At 39.2% G+C, this 14461-nt stretch overlaps 1 protein-coding gene across 1 annotated transcript in view; it reads right to left on the reverse strand.

The window, feature by feature from the left end:
- LOC106610598 (ALK tyrosine kinase receptor) overlaps positions 1-14461 on the reverse strand; it is a 173489-nt gene that overhangs the window by 104191 nt on the left and 54837 nt on the right. Inside the window, exon 8 of the mRNA XM_082955608.1 lies at positions 3192-3357. Within this exon, the coding sequence (XP_082811734.1) occupies positions 3192-3357 (166 nt within the window). The remainder of the gene's footprint in view (positions 1-3191; positions 3358-14461) is intronic.

Genomic DNA, 14461 nt, shown 5'->3' on the forward strand with positions numbered 1-14461 from the left:
ACGTATGTGTTATGGCTTTACACCCCCCTGCTATAATACAAAGGGTGTTCTTTAATGGAAGCCTATCAAATATAATCCAGTTAGAATCAGTAATTCCCCAGGGTAGCTGTTTAGGCAAATGGCTTTTTTCAATTTTTACTAATGACATGCCACTGACTTTGAGTAAAGCCAGAGTTTCTCTGTCTGCGGATGACTCAACACGATACACGTCAGCTACTACAGCGACTGAAATGACTGCAACACTCAACAAAGAGCTGCAGTTCGTTTCAGAGTGGGTGGCAAGGAATAAGTTAGCCCTAAATATTTCTAAAACTAAAAGCATTGTATTTGGAACAAAACACTCACTAAAACCTAAACCTCAAATAAATCTTGAAATAAATAATTTGGAAATTGAGCAAGTTGAGATGACTAACCTGCTTGGAGTAACACTAGCTTGTAAACTGTCATGGTCAAAACATATTGATGCAGTAGTGGCTAAAATGGGGTGAAGTCTGTTTATAATAAAGCGATGCTCTGCCTTCTTAACATCACTATCAACAAGGCAGGTCCTACAGGCCCTAGTTTTGTCGCACCTTGACAAAGTCGTGTGGTCAAGTGCCACAAAAAAAGGACATAGGAAAATTGCTATTGGCTCAGAACAGGGCAGCACGGCTGGACCTTGGATGTACACAGAGAGCTAATATCAATAATATGCATGTCAATCTCTCCTGGCTGAAAGTGGAGGAGAGATTGACTTCATCACTACTTTTATTTATGAGAGGTATTGACATGTTGAATGCACCGAGCTGTCTGTCTAAACTACTGGCACACAGCTCGGGCACCCATGCATACCCCACAAGACATGCCACAAAAGGTCTCTTCACAGTCCTCAAGTCCAGAACAGTCTATGGGAGGCACACAGTACTACATAGAGCCATGACTACATGTAACTCTATTCCACATCAAGTAACTAACATAAGCAGTAGAATTAGATTTAAAAAACACAAAAAAACACCTGTGAAGCAACGCAAACATTGGCACACACACACACACAGGGATTTAGTATTGTAAATATGTGGTAGTGGTGGAGTAGGGGCCTGAGGGCACACAGTGTGTTGTGAAATCTGTGAATGTATTGTGATGTTTTAAAATTGTGTAAACTGCCATAATTTTGCTAGACCCCAGGAAGAGCAGCTAATGGGGATCCATAATAAATACAAATACAATTACTTTCAATTTTGTACATCAGTTTCAAAAAGTTGAAATACAATATTTTGGTTATTGAAAATATATTTAATAGCGGTTTAGATTGTACAATCATTCACAAAACTTAACATGGATTGTTTTGTCACAAATGGCAATTATAAATTTTAGCAACCAGGTAATGGTGGATAGATTCCTTCTGATTGCACCTTTAACGCTGGTTATAATAACAACATTTCAAATGCACAATGACTAAATACATTCATAAGGCGTTACACACAGGTGGTATAGTGCATTATAAGGCTTCTGAAACAGAGCACAATATCAAATCAACCATTGGCTGTCTTCACACTACACTCTTAGAAAGTAGTAGAACCATATACAGTCGTGGTCAAAAGTTTTGAGAATGACACAAATATTAATTTCCACAAAGTTTGCTGCTTCAGTGTCTTTAGATATTTTTGTCAGATGTTACTATGGAATACTGAAGTATAATTACAAGCATTTCATAAGTGTCAAAGTCTTTTATTGACAATTACATGAAGTTGATGCAAAGACCCTTCAGTGTTGACCCTTCTTTTTCAAGACCTCTGCAATCCGCCCTGGCGTGCTGTCAATTAACTTCTGGGCCACGTCCTGACTGATGGCAGCCCATTCTTGCATAATCAATGCTTGGAGTTTGTCAGAATTTGTGGGTTATGCTTATTTAGAAAGAAAAACAAATGCTGACTGACCTTCATGTCTTCAAGTAATGATGGACTGTCAATTCTCTTTTCTTATTTGAGCTCTTCTTGCCATAATATGGACTTCATCTTTTATCAAATAGGGCTATCTTCTGGATACAACCCCTACCTTGTCACAACACAACTGATTAGAAGGCCAGCATCTCGGAGTCACCTCTTCACTGTTGACGTTGAGACTGATGTTTTGCGGGTACTATTTAATGAATCTGCCAGTTGAGGACTTGTGAGACATCTGTTTCTCAAACTAGACACTCTAATGTACTTGTCCTCTTGCTCAGTTGTGCACCGGGGCCTCCCACTCCTCTTTCTATTCGGGTTAGAGACAGTTTGCGCAGTTCTGTGAAGTGAGTACTACACAACATTGAACGAGATCTTCAGTTTCTTGGAAATTTCTCACATGGGATAGCCTTTATTTCTCAGAACAAGAATAGACTGACGAGTTTCAGAAGAAAGTTATTTGTTTCTGGCCATTTTGAGCCTGTAATTGAACCCACAAATGCTGATGCTCCAGCTGCTCAACTAGTCTAATGATGGACAGTTTTATTGCTTCTTTAATCAGGACAACAGTTTTCAGCTGTGCTAACATAATTGCAAAAGGGTTTTCTAATGATCAATTAGCCTTTTAAAATGATAAACTTGAATTAGCTAACACAACGTGGCATTGGAACACAGGAGTGATGGTTGCTGATAATGGGACTCTTTACGCCTATGTAGATATTCCATAAAACATCATCCGTTTCCAGCTACAATAGTCATTTACAACATTAACAATATCTACACTGTATTTCTGATCAATTTCATGTTATTTTAATGGGAAAAATGTGCTTTTCTTTCAAAAACAAGGACATTTCTATCTGACCCCAAACTTTTGAATGGTACTGTATATTTACACAATGTATTATTATTAAGAATGACATTTTAAAGGCTAATAAGGCTGGTGGAACCATTCATAGAGGGTTCTAGGAAGAACCTTTAGATTATACAATCATTCTTGGTAGAACCCTTCATAGAGGGTTCTAGGTAGAACCACATACAGGGGTTTCTATGAAGAACCCTACATAGAGGGTTCTAGGTATAACCCTCTGCAAAGACACTCAGCATGTTACACCTATCATGACAGGAATGCAATTTAGACCATGGATATTCAGCCTATACCTACCATGAAAGGAAGCCAGTTACAACTATTGAGATTCAGCCTATGTTGTCTTACTTGATTATTATAAAAGGAAGGCAATTGAGACTATTTAGATGCAGCTGTTGTCTTACCTGTAGATGCCAGTCTCCGGTACCCTCCAGATTTGGATGCCTTTGAATGGGCTTCTGGTTGCCACGTTAACATTGACATTGCTGTGCCGATAGGAGCTGGTACACTGGGTTGGGGTGGGCCCCTCTGAACCAACTGCCCCACAAGTGTGAAAGGCCCATTTCGTTGCTGTAAAACACATTGTTACACATAAATCAACATTTGCGTATGGACACATACACAAATATGAACACATTATGCACACACACGCACTCTCACACTCGCGCGCGCGCACACACACTGTTGAAACTCATCACATTTATGTTTTATTTCACTTCAACGAGCCCCTCCAATGCTCTATACTATCACATCATCAAACCTCAACACACTGAAACGGCAGAAATAATTATGCGTCCTGCTTGTCTGAGTCCTGATCATTCATGGCATTAATGAAATATGCATCTTCATCATGTTTCACTGCAGTAAGAAATGCCAATGCTATTGTCACTGGCCAAAGAAAACCTCCAAACTATACCTTCAATTTTTGTCAATATTTATTTTGACATGATTTTTACTCTCGTCTGAGTGTGCCAGAGCGCAGAATAATTGATGAATTCATGAACGCCCAACACCCGTTGAATATGGCCGGTGTCATTAAACGTCTGCAAAAAAACGTACAGTGGCTTGCGAAAGTATTCACCCCCTTGGCATTTTTTCTACTTTGTTGCTTTACAACCTGGAATTAAAATATATTTTTTGGGGGGGGACTTGTATCATTTCATTTACACAACATGCCTACCACTTTGAAGATGCAAAATATTTTTTTATTGTGAAACAAGCAAGAAATAATACAAAAAGACAGAACTTGAGCATGCATAACTATTCACCCCCCAAGTCAATACTTTGTAGAGCCACGTTTTGCAGCAATTACAGCCACAAGTCTCTTGGGGTATGTCTCTATAAGCTTGGCACATCTAGCCACTGGCATTTTTGCACATTCTTCAAGGCAAAACTGCTCCAGCTCCTTCAAGTTGGTTAGGTTCTGCTGGTGTACAGCAATCCTTAAGTCATACCATAGATTCTCAATTGGGTTGATGTCTGGGCTTTGTATAGGCCATTCAAACACATTTAAATGTTTCCCCATAAACCACTTGAGTGTTGGAAATTGGACTTGTGAGCTTAGGGTCATTGTCCTGCTGGAACAATCTGTCCCAGTCTGAAATCTCTGGAAGACTGAAACAGGTTTCCGTCAAGAATTTCCCTGTATTTAGCGCCATCCATCATTCCTTCAATTCTGACCAGTTTCCCAGTCCCTGCCGATGGAAAAACATCCCCACAGCATGATGCTGCCACCACCATGCTTCACTGTGGGGACGGTATTCTCGTCGTGATGAGCGGTGTTGGGTTTGCGCCAGACATAGCGTTTATCTTGATGACCAAGAAGCTACATTTTAGTCTCATCTGACCAGAGTACCTTCTTCCATATGTTTGGGGAGTCTCCCACTTTAAGCAATAGCTTTTCTCTGGCCACTCTTCTGTAAAGCCCAGCTCTGTGGAGTGTACGGCTTGAAGTGGTCCTATAGACAGATACTCCAATCTCCGCTGTGGAGCTTTGCAGCTCCTTCAGGGTTATCTTTGGTCTCTTTGGTGCCTCTCTGATTAATGCCCTACTTCCCTGTTCCGTGAGTTTTGGTGGGTGGCCCTCTCTTGGCAGGTTTGTTGTGGTGCCATATTCTTTCAATTTTTTAATAATGGATTTAACAGTGCTCCATGGGATGTTCAAAGTTTCTGATATTTTTTATATAACCCAACCCTGATCTGTACTTCTCCACAACTTTGTCCCTGACCTGTTTGGAGAGCTCCTTGGTCTTCATGGTGCCATTTGCTTGGTGGTGCTCCTTGCTTAGTGGTGTTGCAGCCTCTGGGGCCTTTCAGAACAGGTGTATATATACTGAGATCATGTGACAGATCATGTGGGACTTAGATTGTGCACAGGTGGCTTTATTTAACTAATTATGTGACTTCTGAAGGTAATTGGTTGCACCAGATCTTATTTAGGGGCTTCATAGCAAAGGGGGTGAATACATATGCACGTACCACTTTTCAATTTGTTTTTTAAAATATTTTTTTTCGTTTCACTTCACCAATTTGGACTATTTTGTATATGTCCATTACATGAAATCCAAATAAAAATCAATTTATATTACAGGTTGTAATGCAACAAAATAGGAAAAATGCCAAGGGGATGAATACTTTTGCAAGGCACTGTAATTTAATTGTTGCCATCAGCACTGTTACAGTCACAAACACTCTGGATAACATGAAAACAGCCTAACCAACTCCGCTAGGGCGAGTAAAATGGTCAGAGTGCGGTGTTCTCTGATTTGTGTCTGGAAGCAGTGCGCAAGCTAGCCAACGTTTTGAGGTCAGAAAGCTCAGATCAACCCTACTCCTCAGCCAGAACTTCCAGTACGCGCTCTGAATGCTCCCACGGAATTTACAAATGCCCTGAGAGCGCTCTGGCACTCCAGATTGAATTTTACTAACCCAGAGTGATGAAACTCTTAGTACATTCCAATTTGTGACTCACCACCTGGATTCGGTCATATGTAGCAAAATTTGAAATAGTTTTTTTTACATTGGATAAAAGTAGAGACTGAGAGCTACAAAATGGAATAGCATATATGGCATTTTTGAGGAACAATGGAAAAGTATTTCTACTTTGAAAGTTGATACAGTTGTAAACTCACTTTTTAGAAAAGGGACTTTGAATGTTTTGGTACCTACTAGAGAGCTCTCCTTTGTCTACAGGCATTCAGCATTGTTCATACCCTCTTAAGCCGCCCCACGCATCTTTTTAAGGATTCACTTGTGTGGTCATGTGCTGAACAGTGAGGAGTGTAGTAAAGATTAAGACTAAAAGTGGTAGTAGCCTACAATAAGGAAAAATCCAGGTAAACAAAAGTGTCCAGATAAAAAATATTTGATAAATATTAGATGACGCTTACCCAGGCACACTTGTCTAAATTGATGGGTCATGTGAAATAAATGATTTAATCCCCAGCCACATCCAGTGGTGGAAAAAGCACTGAATTGTCATACTTGAGTAAAAGTATAAATCATTTCAAATTCCTTATATTAAACCAGACGGCACAATTGTATTTTTTATTTATTTATTGACGGATAGCCAGGGGCACAATGTACTTAAGTATCAAAAGTAAAAATATAAACCATTTCAAATTCCTTATATTAAGCAAACCAGACAACACAATTGTATTATTTTATTTTTTTATTGACGGAGAGCCAGGGGCACACTCCAAACCTCAGACATAATTTACAAACGAAGCATTTGTGTTTGGTAAGTCTACCAGATCAGAGGCAGTAGGGATGACCAGGGATGTTCTATTGATAAGTGTGTGGATTGGACAATGTTCCTGTCAAAACGTAACGAGTACTTTGGGTGTCAAGGAAAATATATGGAGTAAAAAGTACATTATTTTCTTTATGAATGTAGTGAAGTAAAAGTTGCCAAAAATATAAATAGTAAAGTAATGTACAGATACCACAAAAAACTACTTAAGTAGAACTTTACAGTATTTTTACTTAAGTACTTTACACCACTGCCCAAATGCCTTCACACCAGTACATTAGCCTACTTTATATACTGTTACACATGCACTTATCACATAGTATTCCATACATAAGTTAAGGCCGTGCAAACTGAGTTGAAACCTGAGTGATGCGCCATATATTTATGGGGTGGACACTTGATACGGTCACATGATATTGCTGTGGTATGTCACAAAATCATGTTACGACCACACATCAATATTAATTTTAAATATCAATATTTTGCTACGTCTTGCTAAGTGGATGGTCTCTACAGAAGGTGTAAACTCTACAGCCAAATGGTTACTTGCATAGTGGCAACATCAGAAATAGATTGTGTCAATTTAAATAAAATATACAAGGACAATATCAATAACGATATCAGTGATAGATGAGGTAGTTATATGCATACAATCAGGGGTAAAGTGGCTGAGCAGCAGGATACAAAAAAAATTGTAGTAGCAACGTGTGTTAGGAGAGAGTCATTTGAATAGAGGCACTGCAGATAGTGCTGATGACTGCTCCGTCCAAACCACACATGAACAAGGGAATCTACATTCGGAGAGCCTGTTTCTGTCCTGTCCTTGACTCTGGTGTAGGGCATGTGATGTCCATAGCCTCTTCGTCGCAAAACTCCCTGATCTTGTCAAAAAGATAGTTTGTCTAGCTGTGTCCAGTCCAGGTGGTGCTTTTACAGGCAGACCAACTATGGGAGGAAGGATGTCAGCGTAGTGCAGCAGCTGAAACCTGGTCCCGACAGTCAGAACGCTCCTTGGTGACGACAACACCAGGCTCCAGAGCATCGAAGCTGTAAAACAGGGAATAACAAAAAAATCAGAAGACATTACAACCCTGCACAAAATCAATTCACCTCCCAAGTTTAGATAAGAATAACCTCATACAAAGAAAAATATTTACCTGAAGTTCTGGTGCTGCTTGATCTGTGGCAGCGGGCCCGAAGTACAGAGTCAGGTGTTGTTGTCAGCCATAGCTTTCCACTAACACCGTACCATCCTCCAGTCCAACCAGCTGTGGGATGTTGACCCCTGTCACAGTGCTGTCCTTCACAACACCAGCAATCTTAGACAAAGTGTTCACTCTGGTCTTTCTGAAGCGCTGCTTGATGAGGCCAAAGCATCAGTCGGGGGCAAACTTGGTGTGGCCTGTGATCAGGAAGTGAATGTCCAGATTGTGGTGGAGCTTGTGAATGGTTCACCAGACACAATACCAGAGCACAAACTTGTTCTTGTTTTGGCCACTGTAGTTATCACAATTCAGGTCCACATGTGTTTTCCCAACTCCGTAGTTGGTGAAGAAATGGTGCATGTAGTTGACTGCACTGCTGCCTTTGCTTGCTTGTGCTAGCTCTCTTTTTGATGACTGTATGACTAATGGATTAGAGTAGCTAGCTAAAAAATGAACTATAATCCAAATCCATAGAGTAATGTTACTAGCAATACAAACCGATTGTCATAGCAAGCTAAAGTTAACCAAATAACGTTAGGTTTAATGTTAGTTAGCAAGCCAGCCATCGAACTCCATCTGGCTAGCTAACAGCAAGCTTTAGCTTGCAATGAAAACAACTTTCTGACAAAATTAGAAACGTATGATATCTGAATCTGTAGCTAGATTCTTACCTGTATACATAGATGAAAGCTTCACGGCAGACTGCAACCCCTTTAATCAGACACCCTGTGTTTCCGTTTAGTTTGCACAGCTTGTTTGGCCCGTTGTGTTTCACTGATTTCAAAATGTGTTATTTTCAGAGTGAGAGAGCATTTGTCGTCCAAAAAGTAGTCCATCACAGCTTTTTCCCACTGACCTTTGTCGATAGCGCCTGATAAATTCAGGGCACCAATGTTATTGAGAGCAGTAGCAACATATTTGCAGTTCTCCATGGATAATGTTATATCTTTCAAAAAAAACTACAGTAGAAAGGATTATCTACGCATTATGAGCAGCTCATTTTATAGACAAGATGCTACACTGCACCAAACTCATCTCTTGGCATGTCCAGCCCACTTATTAACTCATCCAATCATGGCTAGCAGGAAGGTTGCTGCCTTTCTCTGTGGCTAAACCAACTAGGCTTGCAATTGAACAATTGTATTCATATTTACAGATGACATACAAGTTTCACATTAAGGCACATGAAAGTTCACATGTTCGAGAAGGCATTTCTGCCAATAATGTTCAAAAGGCTCTCCTGTAAAGTCATGACTTGCGACATATGCCTAGTTTCCTGAATCGGGTTACATTTGGGTTCTCTCCCTGCTTGAAAAGTTTCAGCCAAGTATCTCACTATTTGCATGTTTTATGGACAAATGTTTGTTTTTTAGGGGTGAAAGTAGTTTTTTCCACGGGCTGTATTTTTACTTATACTGTCCTGAGCATTAATGTACAAGAATTCAAACTAGGATAGGATACTTTTCATCAATATATTTTGGCTAAACATTGACATGATTGAATTTCATTGTTATCTCATGCGAGGCACATGAGATTTTGTCATGGCTGCTGGGTTGGGGGCAATTGTAACACAATTGTAACATGTCAAAATTAACCTGAGCCAAGCAGACAAATTATGAAAATAAATTTATGATTGTAGAAATTTTACATTAATTACACAAAAACTAACTTTAAATAGCCTTGGTGTCATGTAGAGTGCTAAGGAAGTTGTAAACAGGTATAATTTGGGCACAATCAGACTATTCACATATTTTGAGAGGAACCGAATGGCCATGCGCAAACAGGGGTGTTACTGTAAATATAGGTTACTTACATAGACATAATTATATTTCTTGCAACATCAATACATATGTCTATGATAATATGATAATTCATAACATGAAGTTAGGTACATTTATTTGGTTTATTTTTTATTTCTTACATTTGACCTAAGGTAATTGCCAGACTTTTCGGATTAAAATCAAATATTGTGATCCGACCGTCTTATGTACAGACCTATAAATGATATGAATGATTAGGAGACAGATGCATGTTAAAAAAATTACTGGCATAGTTCAAGTGGTCTATGAGCAACAGAGTAAAAGACAACAATTTTACAATTGCCCCTAGTCTCCCCAACTCTGAAAATGTCATGACTAGGAGCAAGAACATGTGTTCCAAATGTATTCTGAAGTTTCGTCTTTGTATTTTGGTGAATGGTAATATGGCATTTTTTTCCCAGTTCCTGAAGGGTTTCAGTTTTGGAGATACAAGTTTTTTTTCTGACAGCCACGCTTTGCCAGGTGACAAACATTTCTCCTCATTTGCAGAGTAATCCCAGCCGTTTGTTGCTAATAGGAGTTATTTTCAGCCCAGATTAGCATGAGATTACTTTTGTCAGATGGACGTGACTGGATTTAACACTGATTGAGTCACTAAAGCCTGATTTGGGGGAACGATGGGAACGGCGCCTAGGGAGCCGGGACAGTTTCAAGGTGTCGAGTGCCTCAATTTGTAGAATTTAGCCTGGCATTCAAACTGATTTAGCTATGTTTCACTGATGTGAAGTGAAACAATGGTGAGTGAGTGTTCAGTCTGGTTTAACCAAGCTTGAACTGACTAGGCAGTAAAGAAAGATATATAGCACAGCTAGTGTTTGCAGTTGCTTCAGACTCATTTAATTTATGTGGATCAATCACAAGTTGGCAAGTGAAAGTCATTATGCTACTACAGTCCTGTTTTACATTGTCACCCATTTTGAATTTGAACATGTATGTATAGCCAGTGTGTTTCACTGAATTGAAGAACAATTAATTAGAACTCTTGGTGTGACTGTAATGGTTTAGGCCTGTTGTTGAGGTACCACTGTCAGCTGAAGGGTTGTTGTTGATAACACTGCCATCTTGGAGTTATAGGAAAAACAATTCTATTAATTTTCCCCATTGAGATTTTTGAAATCAATGATACGTTGCAAATACCATAATCTATCAAATAATGCTAATAACATGTATTTGATAACTTATTTTTGCAAATAATCACAATTTGTAATCCCTAAGCAGACATGCCCTCTTGTGGACCCAGTGACATCATTGCTGACAACAGACTTGGGCTGTGATTCAAACAAACACAGATAAACGACCAGTACTGCGAGTGACATTTACAGTAAAGGTGATTTCTGCTTGAGTCAATATTTGCTGCGTTTACAGTGAGAGCAATCTCCACAAACATCTGTGCAATTGCTTTTAAAAGTCTCTCGTTGTATCCAGATCTGCGTTGGAATAAATTCCAGACTTGGGCTCTAAATTGTCATTTAGATATCTCCCCCACCTGTCAACATCAGCCCCAAACACAGACATGAATCTGAGGTTAGAGGGGCAAGGACTCTAAACTATCCAGTAGAAGGAAATGGATTCTTAAGCTGGTCTTCTTGCCACCAAACCAGATGAAGAAGCTGTGAAACCCCCAGTGTACCCACTTAAACTGCACACTGTGTACTAATTGTTCTATATACAATTTCGAACATACTCAAGTAAAATGAGTGCAGTAAGCAAGAAATAAACATACTAGTCTCAACATACTACATGTGCATATTACCTCAATAACCTTGACTAACCGGTGCCCCCGCACATTCATTCTGTACTGGTACCCCCTGTATATAGCCTTGTTACTGTTATTTTACTACTGCTCTTTAATTTTTTGTTACTTTTATTTTTTACTTAACACACTGTTCCTAGGCCGTCATTGAAAATAAGAATTTGTTCTTAACTGACTTGCCTAATTAAATAAAGAAAAAATGTAACCTTTATTCATTTCTACTAGGCACAGAATTATCTGAAACACAAACAAAACAAACAGCAAATGCATCCAACAAATGTGTAGTCACAAGCTTGATGAAGTCATTGCATGCTATGAATGTGGGAGCGGAATACTTAACCTTTTACTACTTTAATACACATACAAGTGAATTTGTCCCAATAGTTCCCCGCCCCTAAAATGGGACTCTGTAACCCTGTTCCTGAAGAGCTACCGTCCTGTAGGTTTTCATCTATACTATTTCGATCTATCCGACAGTCCTATTTGATCTACAGAATACATTTCTAGCTGAACATTCTGTAAATGTCAATTCTCCTAAATGTCCATTTCCCAAGGTGTACATAATAAAGTCAAACCAATTAACCAATTTTGTACAGATAAGTATAAATAAATTGTGCCGCTCAACTACTGTATGACTCTTTTCAAATCGAAATCTGCAATGCATTTTATGATACCTGAAAATACTGCAGAGAAATTCAAAGCCATTTGCAAACAGCAAGCTGGATGCTTAGCGAAAACATCTTTTAACATCATTGTCGATCTGAGGGTAAGTGATCTTGTTTCAAACACATTGTATACCATCTTTAAAGGGAAAGTTTACACAGAATACAAACTAACATGATTTTCCACCTACCTTGGCTATTGTTGATTCAAGGATATTTAGTTTCCGTTCGACACTTAATACACATATTCTGTTACTGTTAGCATTCTCAGTAACACTTAACATTAAACTGCTCTGGTGCCTGTGTAATAAAACTGTAATTACTTTTGGAGCAACATTTTATTAGCATGTTGTTACATAATATTAGTCATTGCATTTTAATTGCATGGCAATGAGTTTTTGTAACTACTGTACAAAAGGAATAGTGACTATTCCTTATTCCACTTATGTAATAAATTATTATTATGCAATTATAAAGACATTTCCAAAGTCCTATATAACAACAATGTTGCTTTTGTAATAATCAAAGTTACTACACATGTACTGTATAAGAGTGTTATTGTATTATGTCTCACTAATTATGCAAAAGTGGTCAACTTTAATTTTGAGGTGATTCCATGTCCCTCAAGTATTTCATTCTAGGCTATGTTATGATGAATATCACTCGGTCTCTTCTTCCTCTGTCCTTGCAATTTTTGGGGGGCATACACACTTTCTCTCAAACGAGACCACACACACACACACACACACACACACACACACACACACACACACACACACACACACACACACACACACACACACACTGAGGTTAGCGACATTTCTTTTTCCCGTTAGGCAGCGAAAGTGAAGTGAGCGCATCAATGGAGAGTCAGATAGAGAGCTATGTTGTTTCCCCTCATAGAAACGATGAGTCAGCAGTGAGAGACTGGTTGCATCTGAAATGGCAGCCTATTTCCTATAGAGTGCACTACTTTTGACCAGAGCTATATGTGCACTATATACTGTACATTTTAGTCATTTAGCAGACACTCTTATCCAGAGCGACTTACAGTAGTGAATGCATACATTTCATTTATTTTTATTTTTTTGAACTGGCCCCCCGTGGGATTCAAACCCACAACCCTGGCATTGCACACACCATGCTGGCATTGCAAACACCATGCTCTACCAAATGAGCCACAGGGAACTGTAGTGAATAAGGTGCCATTTTAGACACACATACTGTCTGAGTGCACACCTCATTGTAGGGTTGAGTTTTACACTAATGAGAAAAAAAGGTGTGGAGAGAATTTAGGCAGCAGATCGATACAGATGGACGGCGTTGAGAAAGAGTGACGAGATAAAGAAGCGGAGAAAGAGGGTGAGACCTGGGGAGATGAGTGGAAAAGAGTTGGAAAAGAAAGGAACCTAAAAAAACTGAGCAAGAGACAGGACACTGAAAATGAGTGAGGGGCTGAAAGGGAGAAAGGTTAGCTAGAGAAAGAGCAAAGAAAGTCTGAGAAAAAGAGAGAGAACGAGATGGAACATTAAAAAAGGAAGGCGAGAGAAAATGTTGAAGAAAAGAGCAATGATGACAGAGGGCATTGGCCGAAGAGAGGAGGAGTTGTGCGAAAGAGGTGGGGAAAGAGTGATAAGGAGAGATGGAGGAGGGAGAGAAAAGAAATGGATGTTTCCCAGGGTTCATTGAGCATGTTGAGGAGGGAGGAGAGCCACGTCAGACTGACACACACACACCATGAGTGAATATTAAAGCGCTCCTCAGGGTCGCCTATCAGAAGTCCAAGACATAAATTCAAGTCCACTTATTAATATCCTGGGCGAATATCTATGATAATCCAATTCCAAGGGCCCGAAAGAAGGGTGATCCCAAAATCAGAAAGAGTCCTGCTTTTTTTAGCACATAAGATATGTTAGCCATTGTTATTGAAACACCATGATGTGAATGCTTAGTATACAATCTCCTGGTGAAGATCCAGCCAGTTTTGGAAATCTATACCCATGTTCCAAGGAGACCTCTCAAAATCACTATTATCAACATATGATCAACACTCATTATTGAATAAACTTAGATGATGTTTCAGGTCCATGAGCATATTTGTGTGCTGTTTTGGCTAGGTGACCTGTGTTTGAGGTCTCTTGTTATTGCATTATTTAAAGGACACAGCTCTTATATTATAGATGCATCACTGTTTCTCGGATCTTGACCACCAATAAAAAATCCCCTCACAGTAACATAAGATCTGTTTGACCGACATTAACGTCATAAACCAGATCTTGTTGTTTGGAGAAGAAATGCAATTACTCTGAGATTTCCAGAGTACAAGGACACTGGCATCAGCCACCAGATAGGTATTTATTTGGTCAGTGGTGGCACAATAGGCTTAAGATACAGTACCAGTCAAAAGTTTGGACACACCTACTCATTCTAAGGTTTTTCTTTATTTTTACTATTTTCAACATTGTAGAATAATAGTGAAGACA

This window comes from Salmo salar, chromosome 09, assembly GCF_965601325.2.
Source record: "Salmo salar chromosome 09, fSalSal1, whole genome shotgun sequence".
NCBI lineage: Eukaryota > Metazoa > Chordata > Actinopteri > Salmoniformes > Salmonidae > Salmo > Salmo salar.